Consider the following 19,925-nt stretch of genomic DNA (forward strand, 5'->3'; position numbering starts at 1 on the left):
GGGCCCAGCTTGGTGCAAATGGGATTTGAAATCACAACCTTCAAGTTCAAAGTCCAATGCTTTGAACCCCTATCACTTGTACCCCTCTCCTTATTTAACCCCTTTGACAGTATATACATTGGAAGCTCTTTGTAAACCAGGGCATGAACCTCACCATGATGTCCTACAGAAACATCTAATCTATGTTTGGTGGTTAATGAAAGGTGTTACCTTCCTTTCTGCCTACAGACAGGAAATGGGACGATTCATGATGATACACCCTTCCCTTAATGATTCACATGAGTCAAGAGGAGATGATTAAGCTTTGTTTTATTAACACAATGATTCATTAATAAAACAGACATTAAATGGTGAACGGAAGGAACAGTTTCTCTACGATGAACATTCTGTATGTGGGCAAAAGTTTGTGGACCCCCCCGGTCATTAAAATTGTTATGTGCTTCCTATTGGACACCCCATTCCACATGCTCTTAAAAAAAGCTCTACTCTTTTGGCAAGATGTTCTACTGGGTTTTGTGGACATTTCATTGCTGTTCAAATTAAATCCCAAAGGGTTTTAATGAGGTTTGAGCTCTATAGCAGACCAACTCAAGATATTCCACATACATCCAACCCATGGAAAGCAGATCTTGGAGATCGTGGAGCTGGCTTTGTGTCCTCCTGAAACATTTTTTATTTAGGTTTCAAATAAAGGAAAATTTTGTTAACAATAAGACATCTTGTATATTTGAGGAAAAAAAAAAAAAAAAAAGTCAGGTGTCCAAAAACTTTAGTCCAGATAAAGTATATTTTTTATTGATGGACTGTAAACAGGAAAAACAGTATAATGTCCAATTATTAATGAACCTAAATGAAAGCTCTTATAGTACTTGGTTTATAAGTATAAAATTATTTTCTGTAAAAAAATATTTACGCATATGTATACACGTCCAAGCAAAAGCAGATTGCACGACTGATTAGATCTTTGTTTTTGTTTTTTAAATCTCCTTTATGTATTTGGCATTCTGTACGAGTTGTATAATAAGCGTCAAGCTTATAGACATTTCAACTCTGGTTAGTAACGTTATCCTGACTTCTAAATATATACACAGATCAGGCATAACATTATGACCACCTGCCCAATATTGTGTTGGTCCCCCTTTGGCTGCCAAACGAGTCCTGACCCATCGAGCATCAACATCATTAACTACTTCAGCAATTCTGCTTCTAACACATCAACTTTGAGGACAAAATGTCCACCTGCTGTAATCAGTGTTATTCACTTCACCGCTCAATGTTATAATGTTATAATGTTATGCCTGATTGTTGTAATATCAGCTGCGTTTGGAGAATATCTCCGGCAAATGTTAATAGCAACAAATCGACGAGAACCATCTCGAACGTCAAGATTAAAGAATACAAATTCGTCCCGGACGCACAATTAATTCCAGAGAAACACTGTGTAGGGCAACGTTTTTCCGTTGGTTCTACATCAGCATAAACTTTCCGATAAAGACGCTGAGTTAACGGGAACGACTTGACCGTTTGATTCCTTGTGGTTCACTTTTATACTCCCGTTTACGTAACGGTCTCTTTTGGGCGAGAATTCGCTGGCGGTTATTCGAAACTGGACGCTTCTGTCGAAAGTAGCAGGGTCTGTCCTTTGTTGATTGTTGTGATCTTGCACTAAAACGGAGGCGTTTGAAACCTTAAAGGACGTGTCTTCTGATTTATCATCGGCCACGCAGTCTTTAGGAGTCCGAGGTAACGTAGAGCAATGAGCTGAGGTACACTGAGTGCGATTTAGAGTGGTTATGGCGTCAGGTGGAGGTTTACACGGACTGTTTAAATGAGATCCGTTTGCGCCCGCGTCACGGGACGATTGGTCTTGTGACTGATGATGCAAGGTGTTACACCCTCTACGATAGCAGGGGTACTTTTTGACAGAGTTAGATCTTGCGGTCGGAGGATGGGGACACTTGTGGAACTGGGTGGGGACGCAGTGGACGTCGTGATTTGTGGTTGTGTGATTCGCATTGTTTAGTTTGGAAAAGATGGTCCAGTCTTTGACGGCATGACTGCAGGTCGCCGCCAGGCATGGGCACTCTTTATCCTGCATACAGGTATGGTGGTTGGTCCACTGGGGCAAATAATGGCCACAGGGACACCCAGAGTTATAAGAGTAATTATGCAGGTAAACGGGGTCCGTATTCGGCATGGTATTAGTATCATTAATTTCCGATTTGTTGATTTTTTGACAACAAGATGCATGTTGAGGAGCACCTTCGTCGGTTAGTTGAGTGTGCTCTTTTTGGACCTCATCTTTTTCCGTATTTTGAGTTGCCAAAGGCTCAAGTTCATACTCCACCACTTGTCCCCTGGTATCTGACTGGTACTTGTTTGTCTGGCAAGTTTTCCCTCCTTCGCAGTACGTGGATGACGAGTCTGAAGTCCCTGCTTTAAAAGCACGACACTTCGCAAACAATTTAGGCATCGGGATCTGTCCGCAGCTGCCCTGAGGACCGACACAGCGACACATGCACTGGAAGAAGAACGTCGAAAATGCCCAACTGATACACATGATCAGCATGAGAAACGTGCCGAGCTGGGTGTAAGCCAAGACGGTGGACGGCATCATCATTGCTCCTGCAACAAACGTCGTGAGAGCTGCCATGGCAATCGCTGAACCCATTCTGCTCAAGGAAAAAATCACCTTGCCTTCCCGATCAGGTTCTGGAGCGAGGCGGTAAGCAACGCCGTAATGAACGGCAAAGTCCACTGAAAGCCCTACGGCCACTGAAATGGTAACAGACTCTAGTATATTTAGTTCCCAGCCCAAAAGCACTAACGATCCTACAGTTACGAAAATGGTTCCGGCAATCGAGATAATGGCGTACAGGCTGATAATGATGTTCCACGTAGTTAGAAGCATAACGCTAAATGCAACCGCCACTGACAGTGCCATGGCTATAAGCGTTCCATCAGACAGACTATCCTGGAGATCGTAGAATTCCAAGTTGCTGACAAACCAGCCATAACTTAACCCATCCGGAGCATTCTTTAACTCTTCCTGGATCCAAGAATCCACCTCATGGTAGAACAGATGCATTTTTTCGTACGCTAACGTGAAGTGGTAGGTGCTGTGAAACTCGAGGACAATGGCACGGATCGTATCGTTAATGTCGAATCTCGGTCCCGGTGTCTTGCTGTCCAGGTGGTAGACGGTGCTCCGATCCAGCTCCATAATAGCTCGCTTGATGCACAACTCAAAAACGTCTTGTTTGTAAGGAAATGTAGACTGGCTGCAACACGGGTAGACCCTAGCTTCATCGCAGTCTTGGTTCTCCATCCACTGCTTAAATGTCTCGATGAAGCAACTGGTGAAATCTTGCTCGTTAGACTGGAAGACGAAGCTCTGGTTCCTGAGCTTCTGACAGAAGTTGAGAATCCAAACTTGGCTAGCCGGGCTGGCGATGTTAAAACTGGTGTCGAGCGTCAGCTTGCCTTTATTTTTAGGGTTCATGGGATCACCAGTGTCTATTGGAATAACACCCCATATTATTGTGATGGGCATGTGGAGATCTTCTCCATGGTGGACACGTTCAAACATGAAAAGCTTTTTGTACTCCGCATCGTAGCGCTCGAAAGGATGCGTGGACCGAAAGACTTGGAATTCTGACAGCTCCAAGGAGGGCAGTTTGATTTTAGGGCTGACGCAGACAATGTATGCACCGACACCAGTGATGACCAGAAACCAAAAGAGCCACAGGTAGCGCAGCTTGATCACGATACATGGTAAAACCTTTTCGAAGAACACGCGGGACCACTCAGAGAGCGCAAACAGGCACTTGTTGGTAATCTGGTAGATGCTCTTTAAAAAGCTTGTGGTGTGAGGTGGTGACCTGAAGCATATGAAGATATTAAGAAGGTATCGCTCATGAAGAACCACAACAGCGGGCAACCAGGTTACCATCAGAACATAATTGACCAGTATGGCAGTCCCAGCATAAACCCCAAAGCAGCGGATGGCCGTGATGTTGCTGACGTAATTGGCGTAGAATGCAGCAGCTGTCGTGAAGCTGGTGACAAACATGGAAAGAGCCGCGTGCTGAAGCGTGACGTTTACTGTTTCGGCGAGCTGCGAGTTTGGCTTGTCAATTTTGGTGTAGTTCCAGACGTCGCACAAAACGAACGCGTCGTCGGCGCCGATCCCAACAAGAATGATCAACGCCGTGAGATTCATAAAAGGAAAGAATTCGAAGTTGAAGACCACCCGATACAGGACGTAGGAGATGATTAAGGAGCTCATGATGGCGAACATGGTCATGATGGTGATAAATACGGACTTGGTGTATACGCACATAACTACTAGGACGATGACTATGGCTATCGCGGGATACATAGTATCTGTAAGAAGGTAGTCCTGGAACAAGTTGTGTTTGATTCCAAACTCGATGCCGGTCACGGTGGTGATGCCGTCTGTGGAGTTCCAGTTCTCAAAGTTGTCCAAGTAAATGTCCATCATGCTTTCTCCTTTCTCCGTAGGAGAAAACAACATGCTGTATTTGAGATCAGGTGGATGCAATTCCAGGCTCTTCGGGTGAAGGAAATCTTTGTCCACTAAAAAATGGAGAATGTGATATACTGCGTTGTATTTGGTGCACTTTCTGGGAACGCCGCCGCACTTAAACTGGTCTTTCCTGCGCGTACTGACATCCCAACACTCGGGACCCAGCGTGCCATTGTAATAATACTTGGCACAGGAGCGCAAGACCTTCAGGGTAAGAGATACATCCCGTTCTGTTATCTTTTGGCAGGACGACTTGTTGGTGAGCACGGCTATGTAGTTCCCAAGGGTCCAGCTTGGACAACAGGACGCAGATGTGGCACGCTGACACAAGCTCCAGTACTGTGGATGGGAACGAACCTAAGGAAATATCAAAATCTATTAGCAAGGAAAAATAAAGAGAACCAAAACCGCAAGAATTCAAAAATACCACGTACCCTCGTATTGTCAAAATTGCACATGGATTTTATAGCGTGGAGATTCCATAAGTTCTTCCCATCGGCAGAGGTGAACACAATTCTTGAGTAGCTGTCACCTGTAAAGATCGGGTTGGACAAGAATCACGAAAGCAGAAATGCAAGTTGCGTAAATATGCGTAGCTTTCGAGATCACCCAGGAGCCCTACATTTTTGCCTACATTTGTCTTTCATGTCAACTTGCAACTGTCAATCAGTTTATAAAGAAGATCATGAAAACCAGCTCCTGAAAAAGGAGATCAGTCTTGTCAAGTGTGCTGTGAGTGTCCCTCTGCCAAAAGTGAGGTGCCAATCAAGGTGTCCATTACGAAGGTATCACTTTCTGCAGATTAAGGGGACTGCTTTAGTGCTAGCAACCAAACAAGATATGTAATAGTATAGAAAGAAGTACAACACCACGAAAACGAACAAACAAAAACATTCTAAAGTGCTACGGGAGCATTAAATGTAGTGTTACATGGAGGTCAGGAAATTAAGACCTGTTCAAAAGGACTTTTTAAGGCCTACATTTTTACATTTTAGACTTTTTAAGACCCCAAGGACACCCTGGAGAGTGTGTCATAAAAGTTTGGCTGTACTTAGAGTTCCTGTCTTTACCTAGTATTTGGAATTGGTTGTAGAATATTGAACCTGATGAAGCTTTTGGAAGATATGGGAGGGAATTATCCCAGCTTTGGAGGACAGATCAGTCAATTAATCCTGTCATATATACATTAGTGATTGTAAATTTCTCGTTTCTCGAGCACGTTCTCTCAGCACCACTGCTGCTCACATAGAATACGGATTAACATGGCAGAGGTAGAGCTGCATCTTCCTGCAGACACAACGGAAAAAACGTCTGGTTTTATTTGATCTTTTTTTTGCCCTACAGAGGCATGTTTGTGAAAGAGGTCGTGCGATAAAAGTCAAAAGGCACCTAAGCAAATTGATGATTCGCTGTCTGTCTGGAGCAAAGAAATAAAAGCAAACTATCTGTACCATATTGAATCGCAGAGCATCGTATTCTTTCAGCCTCAGTTATGGAGATGCACATCCCTAAAACATTAGTGATTATGGCAATTGTGTCTAATTAGATAGATTTTAAAATCTTTACCTGGAACATCACAGAAGAAGCTGTCTTTACTGAAGTCCCATTCGGCTTGTCTTTTATCTCTTCCCAGGTGATCCTCTAAATACCTCTCTTCTTGGTGACTGGAACCGGGAATGCAAAGCCAGAAAACATAAAAGGTAAGAAAATCACCAATGCTTATGCTTTAATATAAAGAAAGATACAAATATGTATCAATAACCTTATATTTTGTGTAATCGTATAACAGAAAATACATTCTATATTCTATATACAGGTCTATCATCCTAATTTTTCAGCTGCTCCCATTAAGGGTCTCCACAGCATATGGTCTGTCTCCAGATCATTTTGTCCTTCATCTGTCTCTTTTAAACCAACCACCTGCATGTCTTCCCTCAGCACATCCATAAACCTCCTCCAAGGCCTTCCTCTTTTCCTCCATCCTGAGCATTCTTCTACCGCTTCATATACCTCAGAGCTCGGTCCCTATAATAAACTAATTTCTAATTCTGTCCTTAATTCTATATTCAGGTCTACATTGAAGGTAAACCGGTTATTGTTTGGTGATTTTTGATGATCGCTCCTGACTGACCAATTGGCTGATGTTTGAGTCGGATCAATGCCTCGATTTGAAAACCGGATACAAATCAAAGCAGACCACAATTTGTTTACCGAAAACCAAATGAGTTCCTAGTCCTCATTAGACTATATGACTAAAAACATTGTCCTTTGGACAACGACTACATCAGACCTCAAAGGCTCATGATGTTTCTGAATGGAGCCATCTAGATCTTCCTTGCTTCACCAAGAGCACGGTAAGCAATCTTCCCTTCACACTTGTGCCTATTAAGACCTCTCCACAAGAATGCTGATCTGAAATGAGTGTAATTGAAGACAGGCTTTCTGCTGGCAATTACCTCAGCGAAAAGGGTGGAGTAACTACATACTTTGGCAGTAACTACCTCTGCTTGCCCCTATGAGCTGGTGGCCAAGTAGTTCCAGAGTCAGCCAAGTGCTCTATCCAAGCAGGGAATAAACCAAAGTATCACTAAGTACTTGAGAAGTAAACAGTGGTCTAAAGTAGGTTTAGCTGAAGCAAGCTATGAGAGTGTACAGGCTCCTAGCTAGCTAGCAAGCAATAATTTAGCATAATGGAGTAGAATATGGAGTTCTGCCATTTCTTATAGTCATACAGGACAAAAAATTATGTGAGTCATTGCAGAGTGTCACGGAAATGATGCGCAAAACCACAAGGCTTGGAACTTGAACCTGGAAAAGATTCTTTTATGTCCCAAAATATGGTACATTGTGTACATATCCACGTTTGTACTGTTACGGCTACGAACTGAACAGGAAATCGTTTGCATTATGTCATTACACAAAATCGCCCAAGCTCCAGCACAAATACGAAACATGTGATTTACTTTATACCCAAAAAGGAACAGAATCAGGAAGAGAAAGAAGCTGTTGAAAAAAGGGATGGGTTCTTTTAAAATAAAATCCCAAACTTAAAAAAAAAAAAAAAAAAAAAAAGGTCAATTCCTGGTGCGCCATTAAACGAATGATTTAAAAATGTACAGAATATGGCGCAGCATCAAATTTGCGTTCAGAAGGTTAGCTACCGTAAATCATACGATCAAGTCTGCACACTGCGAAAAAACTGGGCCTTGTGGTAGAAGAAGCCAGTATTGAGAAAAGGCTGGGCTGGCAGTGGATGAATGTAGTATGGATGTTTTGTAGCAGGAACTCGGAAACTTGACAGAGATGAGGCCAGGATGGGTAAAGCCAAATGTTGCGCAATGCTGGAAGAAAATATGTTCCAGTCTGCAAGGCGTTTGGGACAGAGATTACGTTCCAACAGGACGAAGGTGCCAAATTTGCGGTCAAATCTACCATGGATTTGTTAGATATTTGTTAGAAGCCAAAACTCAGTTCAATCTGACAGACCTTGAGAACTTTTATTCAATAAATAGGATAGGCATCTCAAGATTCTAGGGTTAGGGTTGAGGTTAGGGTGACCCAGATGTGCAAAGCCTACAGAGGATAGTTCTATCAAGTGGGAAAGTTTGTGAGGTCAAATCCCAGCACCACAAATCTGCCCTTCCTAGGGCCCTGATCAAGGCTGGATAAGGATTGCCACCAAATGCCATCAATGTAGATCTACCCAGTGCTTCGTGAGGTAGGTGAATCCTTGTGCAACCAAAATACAGGTAGTTACAACGGAGATGTGTTACAAAGACCCCATCGAAACTTGAAAATATTGTTGGGACATGGCCCAGCCCATTCAGAAGTCTTAAAAAATGGTGATCAGTATGGGCTAGTATACTGTATAAACGCGCCGGTTTACGAGTGGAGGGCGGAGCCGAATACGCTCCAATTCAGTAACACTACAAAACGTACATTTTTTAAAATAAATAATAAATATATACAATTATATTTAAATTTAATTATATATAAAGGACATATGTTACCTTTTGGCCTGTTCATCTGCATATTTAAAGGGGTAGTTCGCCAAGGTGGCTTTGTATCCTGTGTTCTTCACCATGTTGTTCCATGTGACAAGCCTCTGACCGATCGTGGTGCCTCTCGGTTCAAAGCCCTATGGAAAATGAACATAAGATCGCATAGAGCTGAGTATTTAGTACACCTTTGCTAGGACACTTGATCATCTCCATAGTTCACTTAAAAGATACCGAACTGTGTGTGATTATGCCAACAAATGTATATGAAGTAGATACAGCGATCAGGCATAACATTATGACCACATGCCTAATATTGTGTTGGTCTCCTTTTGCTGCCAAAACTGTCGTGACCGATCGAGCATCAACACCATGAACTTCTTCAGCAATTTGAGCTACAGGAGCTCGTCTCCCAGCCTTCGCTCTCCTCTTGCATCAATGAAACTTGGCCGCTCAAGACCCTGTCGCCGGTTCACCACTGTTCCTTCCTTGGAGCACTTTTGATAGATACTGAAGACTGCAGACCGGGAACATATCACAATAGCTTGGAGATGCTCTGACTCAGTCGTCTAGACGTCACAATTTGGCCCTCAAATCCTTACGCCCATTTTTTCTGCTTCTGCCCAATATTCCACCCACTAACAGGTACCATGATGAAAAGATGATCAGTGTTATACACTTCACCGCTCTTAATGTTATAATGTCTTATGCTTGATCAAGGTGTAAATAACTGAAATTTTTGACGGGTTTGGGTTTCTACAGTGGGCACTTTGTACTATTTGGAAAAGGTGTTATATATAGAAAGTCTAACCAATGGAAATACAAACCAGAGCGAAAACCAACAGTCCAAATACAACCCTAGAGGTGAATGAAAGCTTCTTTAATGACGCTTACTTAAGAAGAAAAAACTGAAATGCAGAAGTCTTACCAGTAAAGGATCAGAGAAGTCAGGCAAGTCCGGCACGAGAACGCCTACTAAAGTGCACACCACGATGAGTATAGTGCACACGCCGAGGACCACCACAGGCCAGTCAGCAATGAGCTCTGAGTAACTGTAGGCAAAAATAGAGTTTCCGCTTTCTTTATATCAGACCAGGGGCATTTTCAAGCTAGATCGGATGAGTCTTGAATTTATTCTCAATTGCTAAGGTAAGCACTAGCTTTGACTTTGGTGGAGATGCTTTATGGACGAAAGTTTATGGAGACCTGACCACGAGGTGGTATCAAAAACGTTTCGAGACTTAATGGTGCTATTCTGAGTTAGAACGTGAAAGTTTTAGAAACGTTTTGCTACAACCTCGTATATATAATAATAACCGCCATTCTTTTGGGAAGACGTTACAGTAGATTTTGGAGTGTTACATTTATAGCATTTATCAGACCAAATCTTATCCAAAGCGGCATACATTTCTATCATTTGTACAATGGAGCAGCTATTGGGTTAAGGACTTTGCTCGGGGGCACAGGAGTGGCAGCTTGGTGTGGCTGGGATTTGAACTCATGACCTTTTGGACCAAAATCTAATGTTACCCCATAAATCTGCCCAGATTCGTACACAGATTCTATAGTATTAATAACTAATTTGGTCAAATTTAATTGCAGAAGTCTAGAATCAACTGTGGTATGGACATTGAGAAGATCTTTACCTTCATCTAAGATAAATGAGACTCATAACCAGAAACAGGACATATAAAAGGAGATAACAAAAATGAAGATCTTACCTTTTGGGGAAGCGAAAAGGTCTTGCAGGGCTACAGGACAAGAAAGATAATCAATTTATATGTTACAGGAACAACAAGAGACCAGCAAACTCCTATTGGTTGTTGTTTAAATTTAAGCTCCACCCACATGGAGGTGATATCAATCTGGATAGCAGAAAAAACCACAGGAATTTTACATCCCTTATCCAGGAGAACATTTATACATCTAAGCACATGGGGTTAAGGACATTGGTCAGGGGCCAATAATTGACATCAGCCATATTGTCGTCCAGGGTTATCTCATTTTATTTGCTACTATCTCAGACATGATATACTTAAACACTGCCCCTAGTGGTAACAAACTCAAACGCAATTAGCATTTCAAGAACACACCAAATGCAAAGCAATCCTTTACTTTCTGAGGAGGTTCCCCAGCTGGTTTTGTGTTGGTTCCACAACATGATTTCATAACTTTGAACATATGGCAAAAAAGTATTGGGACACCTTTTTTTTTTTCCAACCAGCCGTTGGTTCTTTCTCAAGCTGTTTCCACAAACTTGGAGACAAAATTTTTTATGGAGGTCTTTGGATGCTGTAGCGTAAAATTTTCCCTTTACATCAACTACGAGACCAAAATCTGTAACTCCAGATTGACAGTGCTCCAGCTCCATGAAGATCTGCTTTCCATGCTCTTATAATTAGATCCACTCTCCTGGGTAAGATGTTCCTCTAGATTGTGAGGAGATAAGTGCAGATTTTGTTTAGCCACAACGATGTTAGGAAAGTCAGGTAGGTGTGGAAATGAGGAGGCGGTGGAATTCGTTCTAATAGGGTTTGAGCTCTGTAGCAGGCCACTCAAGATCTTCCACACACTTTCAACCCATGGAAAGCAGACCTTCATAGAGCTGAAGTAATTGTCCTGCTGGAACATATAACTGCGTGCCTCCAACTCTGGGGGTAGAACAACATGTGGCTGGAAATGTTGTGTGTTCCAATACTTTTGCATATACTTAGTATTGGCATGTCAAAATAAATAAACTATAAATGGAATAAAACACAACCAAAATAATAAATATAATGGAATCTTGCGCTCGCGAAGAGTCAGAATCCGAAATTTTATCTGATACAAATAAAAGTGAAAAACGAAAACAATAAGCAAACACGGAGTCCACTTTACTGGACGGCGAGTGCTCATCTTCATGAAGAAACTCAGTGAAAGCAGAACTCCGTTACCTAAACGTGTTCATGTTGGGTTGGTTCTGGAAGCGTTCCTGCCATTGGTGATGCATGCGGAAAATAGGAGTCCCCTGAACGCAGCAGGGGCCGATGTGAAGGGCCCTTCCTGAGTGCACCCCCCCCTGGAAAATGGTGTCCTGCTGGTTCCTGTTACAGCACTCAGGCTCCTGAAAAGAGCAGCATGCGGAAGAGTGATGCGAAAGAGACGAGGACAAGAGCTTCGGAGACTCGGGCCGTGAGGAAAATGCTGAGGAGCGAGACGGCGTTTGGACGGAGAGGTTCTGCGTGACGTCGCTTTGGCACGACCGTTCCGTCCGAGGCGACGTTTTTGCATTTGTCTCCGGGGTAGTGGCCGGAACAGAGCTGCTGGGATCGGACGGTGTGGAGGAGATTTGAGGAACTCCACCATTGTTGGAGGACAGAAGGTTCATGGAAGCCTCAGTCAGAGCCATGATGGCTTCCAAAATGTACCTGAAAGAAACAAAATTGCAAAGAAATTAGTCCTGAGAAAATATTAAAATAAATAAAATATATAAATAAAAATAAAGAAATTTATAAAAAAAACATATATATAATCATTAGTCACTATTTATTATATTGTTAATTATACCATAAAATAAAAATAAAGAAATACAATTCTATATAATGCAATTCAATACATTTATTATATAAATAAATAATTTTATAATTTTTTGTAATAATAATAATAATAATTATACTTGCTTTATTTATATTTTTCATTATTTGTAATTTTGTGATATTTATTTATTTATTAATGATATATTTATTATTTGTATTTTTTTTTCCGAATAATTACAAATAAAAAACCTTGTAAATCTCCACAAAATCTAGTGGAACACCTTCTCAGAAGACTTGAGGTTTCTATAAGAGCAAATGGAAAACTAAATGTGGAATGTTTCAAAATAAAGCACATGGCAACCTTATGGTCAGGCGTCCACAAAATTTTTGAGGTGTAAATCTCAATTTCTTTTGTCTTGAAGGAACCGGTATAAGTTTGAGAAGGAACCTCCTTCAGGATCCATCGTGGAATCACCGCTTGGCTTCATGAGAGTTTCGGGTTCCTTTGATGATGTGAGGAACAGGTCTTTGGTGTGTAATTGGGACTCGTGACACCTACAGACATCAAAAACAAGAAGAAACTTCTTGCTGATGTGGTCAGGCTTCAGGCCAGACGTCTCGGCTTGTTTCTCTTTGCTTTAATTACAGAGATGATGATGATAACTGTTATTAGCATGAAAAGCATTTCTACGGGTTTGAGAACTCCGAGACGTTTGAGCTGAGCAGCAGGGAGGGGGGCTGCTTCTCGTCCCCCTGCACCGGAGGGATCTGCTCAGGTTGGAGAAAATATTTTAGACTTCCACTGTGAAGAGTCAACATTCAGCAATATTGAACATAGACTGCTTGCTGGGAGATGTTCCACTTTTTAATAAGAATTTCAGACTCACACACGCACACGCACACACACACACACACACACACACACACACACAGTCTCTCTCTTAGTCTTCCTGTCTCACTCTCTCTCTAAATACCTCTCTCTCTCTCACTCTGTTTCTCACCGTCTTCTTCTGTCCCACTCTTATCGCCTTCTGTCTCACCCTCTCTCACAGTCTTCCTCTGTCTCTCTCTCACTCTCTTATTACCTTTCTGTCTAAATTTCTTTCTCTGTCTCTCTCTCACTCACTTTAACTTTGTGTCTCACTCTCTCCCTCACCGTCTTTCTGTCTCACCTCTCTCACGATCTTCCTCTGTCTGTCTCTCTCATTACATTTCTGTCTCTCTCTCTCTCTCACTTTAACTTTCTGTCTCACTCTCTGCCTCATCGTCTTTCTGTCTCACCCTCTCATGGTCTTCCTCCTCTCTCTCTCTCTCTCTTATAACCTTTCTGTCTCACTCTCTTCCTCTCTCTCTCTTTAACTTTCTGTCTCACTCTCTCCTCAACATCTTTCTGTCTCACCCTCTCTCACGGTGTTCCTCTGTCTCTCTCTCATTAACTTTCTGTCTCACTGCATTCTCTCTCTCTGTCCCATTCTATTTCGCTGTCCTTCTCAGTCACAATATTTCTCTCTTATTGCCCTTCTCTGTCTCACTCTCTCACTGCCGTTCTGTTTTTCCTGTCACTTGCTGTCTTTGTCTCTCCTTCACACACAGTCTTTATTAATCATCTTACTTCACTCTCTTTCACTGTCTTCCTCTGTCCCACTCGCTCACATTGCATTTCTCAGTCTCTCTCTCTCTCTCTCTCTCATTCTTTCTCTCTCTGACTGCCGTCTATCTCTCACCCCCCACTGTATTTCTCCATCCTGTACTCTCTCTCTCTCTCTCTCTCTCTCTGTCTCACTCTCTCTCACTACCTTTCTCTTCCCTTTCATAATCTTTATCAGCTGCTGCATTTTCTCCCCCGGACGACGTTTCCGTTTCGCGTTCCCATTCGCATCGGATCTGCCAGTAATCCTGAACAGGAAGTAGTAATATCTCCGCTATTCCCTCATGGCCAACTTTGACCTTCTGTTCTGTGCACAGTGTTCATCCTGCCTTCTTCTGGCTTTACACACAGTTTCTCTGAGGGAGAAAACTCAACCCTCCCTGAAAACCAGAGACAGAACCAGCAGCAGGTTTCGATTATTGATTAAACTTGATGAACTTCGATTCTAGCTACTGCAATAAAAAAGAATCCAAAAATGAGAAGGTTCATCCAACTTGATGTTGAGAAATGACACTTGAATACATAATCATGTGAACAGAAATATCTACAATCTTCAGCGGTGTTCCAACTGAATCAATCCACCACTTAATCCCATCATGTCACCACATCTGTAGAAACCTTCAGTATTCTAGAGAAATCCAGTAGATCAGAGCCCTGCATCACACACAGGACCTCATACGACCAGAATGAACGGCATAAAGCAAGAAAACTAATGAACACAATTCAGCAAGTCTCCTTTCACTGGAGCCGCAGCTGCACCTCCACATACATCATCTGTAGCACAAGCGTCGATATTCACCTCCAATGCAATTTGTTGCAGTTGCTCACAGTAAAAGATCAAAGTAAAGGTGAAAGTAAAACGATAAAATCGTTATTTTATCAGCATAATATAAGAAAATGTAAATAAATATACTTGTAAGTGTGTATGTGCGATTATATCGGTTTCTTCTCCTCCGTCGGTCATCGTGGAACGAAAGAAACGGATGTTAAATCCATTATTTGAGTTCGCTACAGATTCTGTTTGCGAGCTCTGACTAGTGACGCGAAAACGCTGACGTTATCGGGCGCCTGCTAGATGGCCCCAGTGTGAGCAACTGGAAATCTGAAATCTGGTCGAAGCAGCAGTTCCCATGTACTGATCATCTGATGATTCTGAAGACCTCAAGGTGGATTTATTCGACATGGAAATACGTGATGGTTAAAATCCGCTAAGCGATATCCATCATGGAACGTCCTGCTCTGGGATGAACGTGAACATCTCCAACTAGTGACGTAATTAGGAACTGTAAGAGTTTCTAAAGTGGTTATTCATGCTGAGGGAGGATTTTTTTTCTATTTTTAATACCTGGAAAAACCTCCATGATTGACTGAAGAGGGTTGAGGGAATCTGTCAACATCGTCTCTCCTGTTCTCCGTCTCACAGAAGTTCTTCTTTTTAGAGCTAAATATGTCACATTTGGGCTCTACAGAACTTTCTTCCAGTCATGTACCATCCAATTCTTGTTTTTATCGAATTATTATAATATATATAATATAATGTGTATATAGCGCTCTCTCTCTCTCTCTCTCTCTCTCCTTTCTTTTCTCTCTTCCTCTTTTCTCTCTCATGTCTCTAAAAATTCTCTCCCTCTCTTTTTCTCTACTTTCTTCTCTCTCCCTTCCTCATTTCTCTCTCTCTTTATTAAATTTCTCTGTTCTCTTTCTCTCTTTACACTCTCCCCCCTTTTCTCTCTCTACTTTTTTCTCTCCTTTCATCCCTCATCTATCTTTCTCTCTCTAACAGATTATTTACCTTCTGAGAGTGGACAAACTTTCAGCACAAACATCCTCGCAGAGAATCCTCTTCATCTCTCTCTCTCTCTCTCTCTCTCTCTCTCTCTTCTTCTCGGGTTAAAATGTAGCCCTGAGCTTCAACTATCTTCAGAATGGAAACATTTTGTCCGAACAATAAACGAGTAGAAAAGTGAGATAGAGATGAGAAAAGAATGAGACAATCATGGGATATAAAGGGGGAAATTCTGTACCTGGATGTTTGTAGACAGAAATAATCAGATGAAGTTTTTTTTTTTTTGTGTTGGTGGTCTTGGTGGTGGTCCTGTGATCCTGCTCGGTGAGGTCCCCAAGCAGAAGAAACCGGTTACAATGAATTTCCTCTGGTTGCATAAGTATTTATAAATAAATATAAATAAATCAAATCATCTTGATTGGAGTCGCAGTGTTAAACGGCACGGTGTTGTGGAGGAGCTCGGACTCGGAACACGTAGGCCCAACCACATTCCCGACAACATTCCCCACTGCAACGTGATTGGCTGAAACGCGGCAGCTGTGCGCTCACGCTGCTCCTCTGAGAACTTCCTATTCCCAACCTCTGGAGAGTGAGACAGAAACCCCGGCCTGACTGCCAAGCTCCTCACCCAGACCTCCTGACATCACAGTCTTCATCTTCGATACCGATACCTCCACCACCTTCTCCTTCTCCATCTCCATCATCTACTCCATCTCCATCAACTCCACAACCTTCTCGTCCTGCTAGAAGAAGAGGAGTAAATGCTTCATCCCCAATTCCAATCCCAATCCCACCCACAACCACGGCTCTGATTGGATGCACCTATTCCTGCTTCTCCACCATGGGACGGTTTCGGTTCGTCAGCCCGCCCCATGCAACACTCCCATTGGCTCCAGGAGGACAATGACGTCAGGACATCTGGAGAATTAGGAAGTGAGCTACGATTGATGTTAGAGGTCTGAGCATTTTCAGAACGAAAGTGTATATATATATATATGTGTGTGTGTGTGTGTGTGTGTGTGTGTGTGTGGGTGGGACGTCTTTGGATGCTTTATGATAAAATTTCTTACACACACACACACACACACACACACACACACACACACACACACATTCAATAATAATAATAGAAAAAAAAATTATATATTATTATAAAATTATATATATATATATATATATATATATATATATATATATATATATATATATATATACATATATACATATATACACTGTATTGCCAAAAGTATTGGGTGCAGTCAGCGTTCACATTCATTCAAAAGGTGGGATGAGATCAGAGCTCTATAGCAGCAAGATCTTCCTCTCCAAAGCATGCAAACCAGATCTTCATGGAGCTTACTTTGTGCACAGGGGAATCACCATGCTTGAACAGGTTTGGGTTTCTAAAGTTTAAGTGAAAGCAAAATTTTATTTTAGAGCATCTAAAGACGTCTTGTGCAATTAAGTGCCTCCAGATTTGTAGTAACAGTTTGGAAAAGAAACACATATAGCAGGAAAGGTCAGGTGTCCCAATACTTTTGGCAATATTATATATATATATATATATATATATATATATATATATATATATATATATATATATATATAATTTGTACTGGAAACCACTTATTAATGGTTTGTAATGGGATTTACAATAAAAACCACACAGTAGTTTTGTGAATGGATTTTATTCTGGAATTTATCATGGAAACCACTCATTAATAATTGGATTTTTAATGGAAACCATTAGAATTTCTGTGTAAATGGTGTAGGAAGTCTCATTAAAGCTGGTGTGAACTTGAAGTAAAGTGGAAGCGAACCCATTATGAACCTGGTGTAAACTCGAGTGTGAATCCAGACTGATCATGGGTGAACCTGGTGTTAATCCGAAACAAATGCAGTATGAACCTGAAGTAAACCCGGTGTAAACCAGGAGTGAACCTGCTGTGAATCCTGTGTGATTATGGTGAGAATCCAGAGTAAACCCAGAGTGAACCCTTTGTAAACACAGGGCAAAACCCAGTGTGAACCCAGACTGAACATGAACCAGGAGTGAACCTGGTGTGAATCCGGACTGAACCTGGAGTGCATCCTTTGTGATTATGGTGAGAACAGAGTGAACCCTGTGTAAACATGGAGCAAAATCCGGAGTGAAGACTAAGTAAACCCGTAGCAAATCCAGTGTAAACACTGTGTGAATCTGGAGTGAAATTGGAGTGAATCCAGAGCGAACCTGGAATAAATCCAAAAAGAACCCAGAGTGAATCTGGAGCAAACCCAGTGTTTGAGTGAACATAATGTGAACCTGATGCAAATCTGGAGCAAACCCAGTGTGAATCTTGAGTGAAACTGGTGTGAATTTGATGTGAATCCGGAGCTAACCTGGAGTGATTCTGGAGTGAACCCGGACCATAATCCAGAGTGAAGACTAAGTAAAGCCAAAGCAAAACCCCAGTGTAAACCATGAGTGAACTTAATGTGAACCTGATGCAAATCTGGAGCGAACCGGGTGTGAATCTGGAGTGAACCCGGTGTGAACTTGGTGGAATCCGGAGCAAACCTGGAGTGATTCTGGGGTGAACCCGAACCATAATCCAGAGTAAAGAGTAAGTAAATCTGGAATAAACCCAGTGTAAACCATGGGTGAACCTAATGCGAATCTGGAGTGAACCGGTGTGAACCCAATGTGAATCTGGAGTGAACTTGGTGTGAACCTGATGTGAATCCGTAGCAAAACTGGAGTGAATTTGGTGTGAACCAAGTGTGAATCCAGAGTAAAGACAAAGTAAACCTGGAGCAAACCCAGTGTAAACCCCCAGTGAATTCGGAGTAAACCCGGAATGAACCCGGCCCCTTTAACACGTCCCTCTGACGATGTAACATGACTCTCCTGGATCTCCTTCTCTGAGCTCCAGCCTCAGCAGGATGTGCTGACGTGTCCGGCTTGCTTGTGTTTCTTTGCGTGTCTATACGAGTGTGTGTGTGTGTGTTTGCTGACATTGGCAGACTGAAATGACGGCAATGTATAATATTTTAAGCGTTTTTATTCTATTTATCTCCACACGTGAATCAGAAGCAACAGTAGACCGGCGGTTCTCGGACCTGAAGCGATGCGCCGATAATGAATGTAGCAGTAAGTGCAGCAGATCGCTTTAAAACCAGGCCTAGAATTTTGTTTTTGTGATTAATAAACATTTGAAAAGACTCGAGTTGAACTCGAACTCGAGTAGTATCTTCTTGAGATACAGATACAGAACTGGACGCTGTAGGGCGCCGTGTTTACATGGTAGCTAGCTAGCTAGCTAGCAAGCAACAACAAGCTCCCTCAGCCTCGGGTCTACCATGGGTCCACCACGAAAGCTGGATTTTATGAAATATTTCAGCACGTTTTGCTAAATTTCTGATCTATAAATGATTATTCGTGGTCTTGCAGGTGTAACCATAGAGTAAAATTCCTTGTCAAAACACTTACATTAGGTCTTTCCAGGATCTTCTCTACAGTTCATCATCATTCAGGTGCCCCGATCTGCTCTGTGAAGAAAAATACACCTCAGGACGAAAGCGAAAGAGGGCTTTCGCTTTCAGTTTAGATTGTAAAATCCCAAACTACATACCATGCAGAGAGTGTGTTTTCATCTCATCATCCTCATCGTGAACATCATGATGGACGTTGTTCTTTTTCTTCTTCCCTTCTTTCAGTGCTCCTTTGCCGAGGAAAAGCCTCGCAGAATTTCGCCGGTCCGGACTGTCGATTCCTGTCGTTTAAAGCAGGAGAGACGATCTACGTGTACTATAAACTCTCAGGGCAGAGGTCAGACGTCTGGGCTGGAAGTGTGAGTATGACGGGGTTAATCATTCACCATTGATGGAAAGCGTGATGTTATTGAGCCTCAGGTCAAATCGATCGTTAAAAAACGAAATCCAGAATGAGGGAAAGTGGACCTAGAGAGCGTGACGGCGTTGACTCAAGGCACTCGGGTTTGAGAACATATAGATGAATGTGTTCTTCTGAGGACCTGATAGATCACGACTTAGGCGAGCAAAAAATGTACCGGTGAATCAATGACATCAATTAGTTTCTCCTTTCAGTCTCATCTCCTGGGTTAAGGTCAGCTCTCCTGATCGACTTGGTCAATCCAAAACCTTCCACCTCGACCTTCTTCATGAAGTCCTCGGTTGTCTTGCTAAATGATAAAGTTCCTCCTGATTAGATTTAATTAAAATTATTTATTTATTTATTTAATTCGTTTTTCTGCCACCATCATGAGCTAAATAAAGCTTAATGACTCTGTTCCACAGCCCCCTCAGCTTGTATGTTGTGGATCATGAGCGGATCCTTTCCTTCTTCGCGCTTCAGCAAACGGTTTTATTTTAATCTTTCAAATGAACTAAACCCCCCATTTATATATTTACTAAGTTGTTGTTGTTG

The 19,925-nt window shown here is 42.1% G+C and overlaps 2 protein-coding genes and 1 long non-coding RNA gene across 16 annotated transcripts in view; 1 reads left to right on the plus strand and 2 right to left on the minus strand.

The window, feature by feature from the left end:
• Positions 1-292: 292 nt before the first annotated feature.
• disp1 (dispatched homolog 1 (Drosophila)) lies at positions 293-16,393 on the minus strand. The gene is made up of 8 exons (XM_046873367.1): positions 15,735-16,393; positions 11,481-11,954; positions 10,269-10,298; positions 9,476-9,599; positions 8,560-8,687; positions 6,116-6,213; positions 4,984-5,081; positions 293-4,906 (listed from the first exon to the last, which is right to left on the minus strand). The coding sequence occupies exons 2-8, from the start codon at positions 11,933-11,935 to the stop codon at positions 1,472-1,474; spliced, it is 4,368 nt and encodes a 1,455-aa protein (XP_046729323.1). The 5' UTR covers positions 11,936-11,954; positions 15,735-16,393; the 3' UTR covers positions 293-1,471.
• A 784-nt stretch (positions 16,394-17,177) lies between these two features.
• LOC124400959 lies at positions 17,178-19,247 on the minus strand. Its single transcript, XR_006928516.1, has 3 exons — positions 19,111-19,247; positions 18,969-19,027; positions 17,178-17,729 (listed from the first exon to the last, which is right to left on the minus strand). It is a non-coding gene; the product is annotated as an uncharacterized LOC124400959 (long non-coding RNA).
• The window catches only part of LOC124400947 (transport and Golgi organization protein 1 homolog), a 30,770-nt gene continuing 28,853 nt past the window's right edge, over positions 18,009-19,925 (plus strand). For 2 of the 14 annotated variants that reach the window (XR_006928499.1, XM_046872791.1), the window contains exons 1-2: positions 18,009-18,629; positions 19,196-19,329. Coding sequence is in view for 3 of the 14 variants with exons in the window: in XM_046872791.1 (XP_046728747.1) it covers positions 18,509-18,629; positions 19,196-19,329 (255 nt within the window). In the remaining 11 variants the exon portion in view is untranslated. Of the gene's footprint in view, positions 18,630-19,195; positions 19,330-19,925 lie in introns of those variants that run through there. The other 12 variants (XR_006928500.1, XR_006928501.1, XR_006928503.1 and 9 more) reach the window with 9 other exon arrangements.

Source organism: Silurus meridionalis, chromosome 18 (assembly GCF_014805685.1).
Source record: "Silurus meridionalis isolate SWU-2019-XX chromosome 18, ASM1480568v1, whole genome shotgun sequence".
In the NCBI taxonomy this organism is placed as follows: Eukaryota; Metazoa; Chordata; class Actinopteri; order Siluriformes; family Siluridae; genus Silurus; species Silurus meridionalis.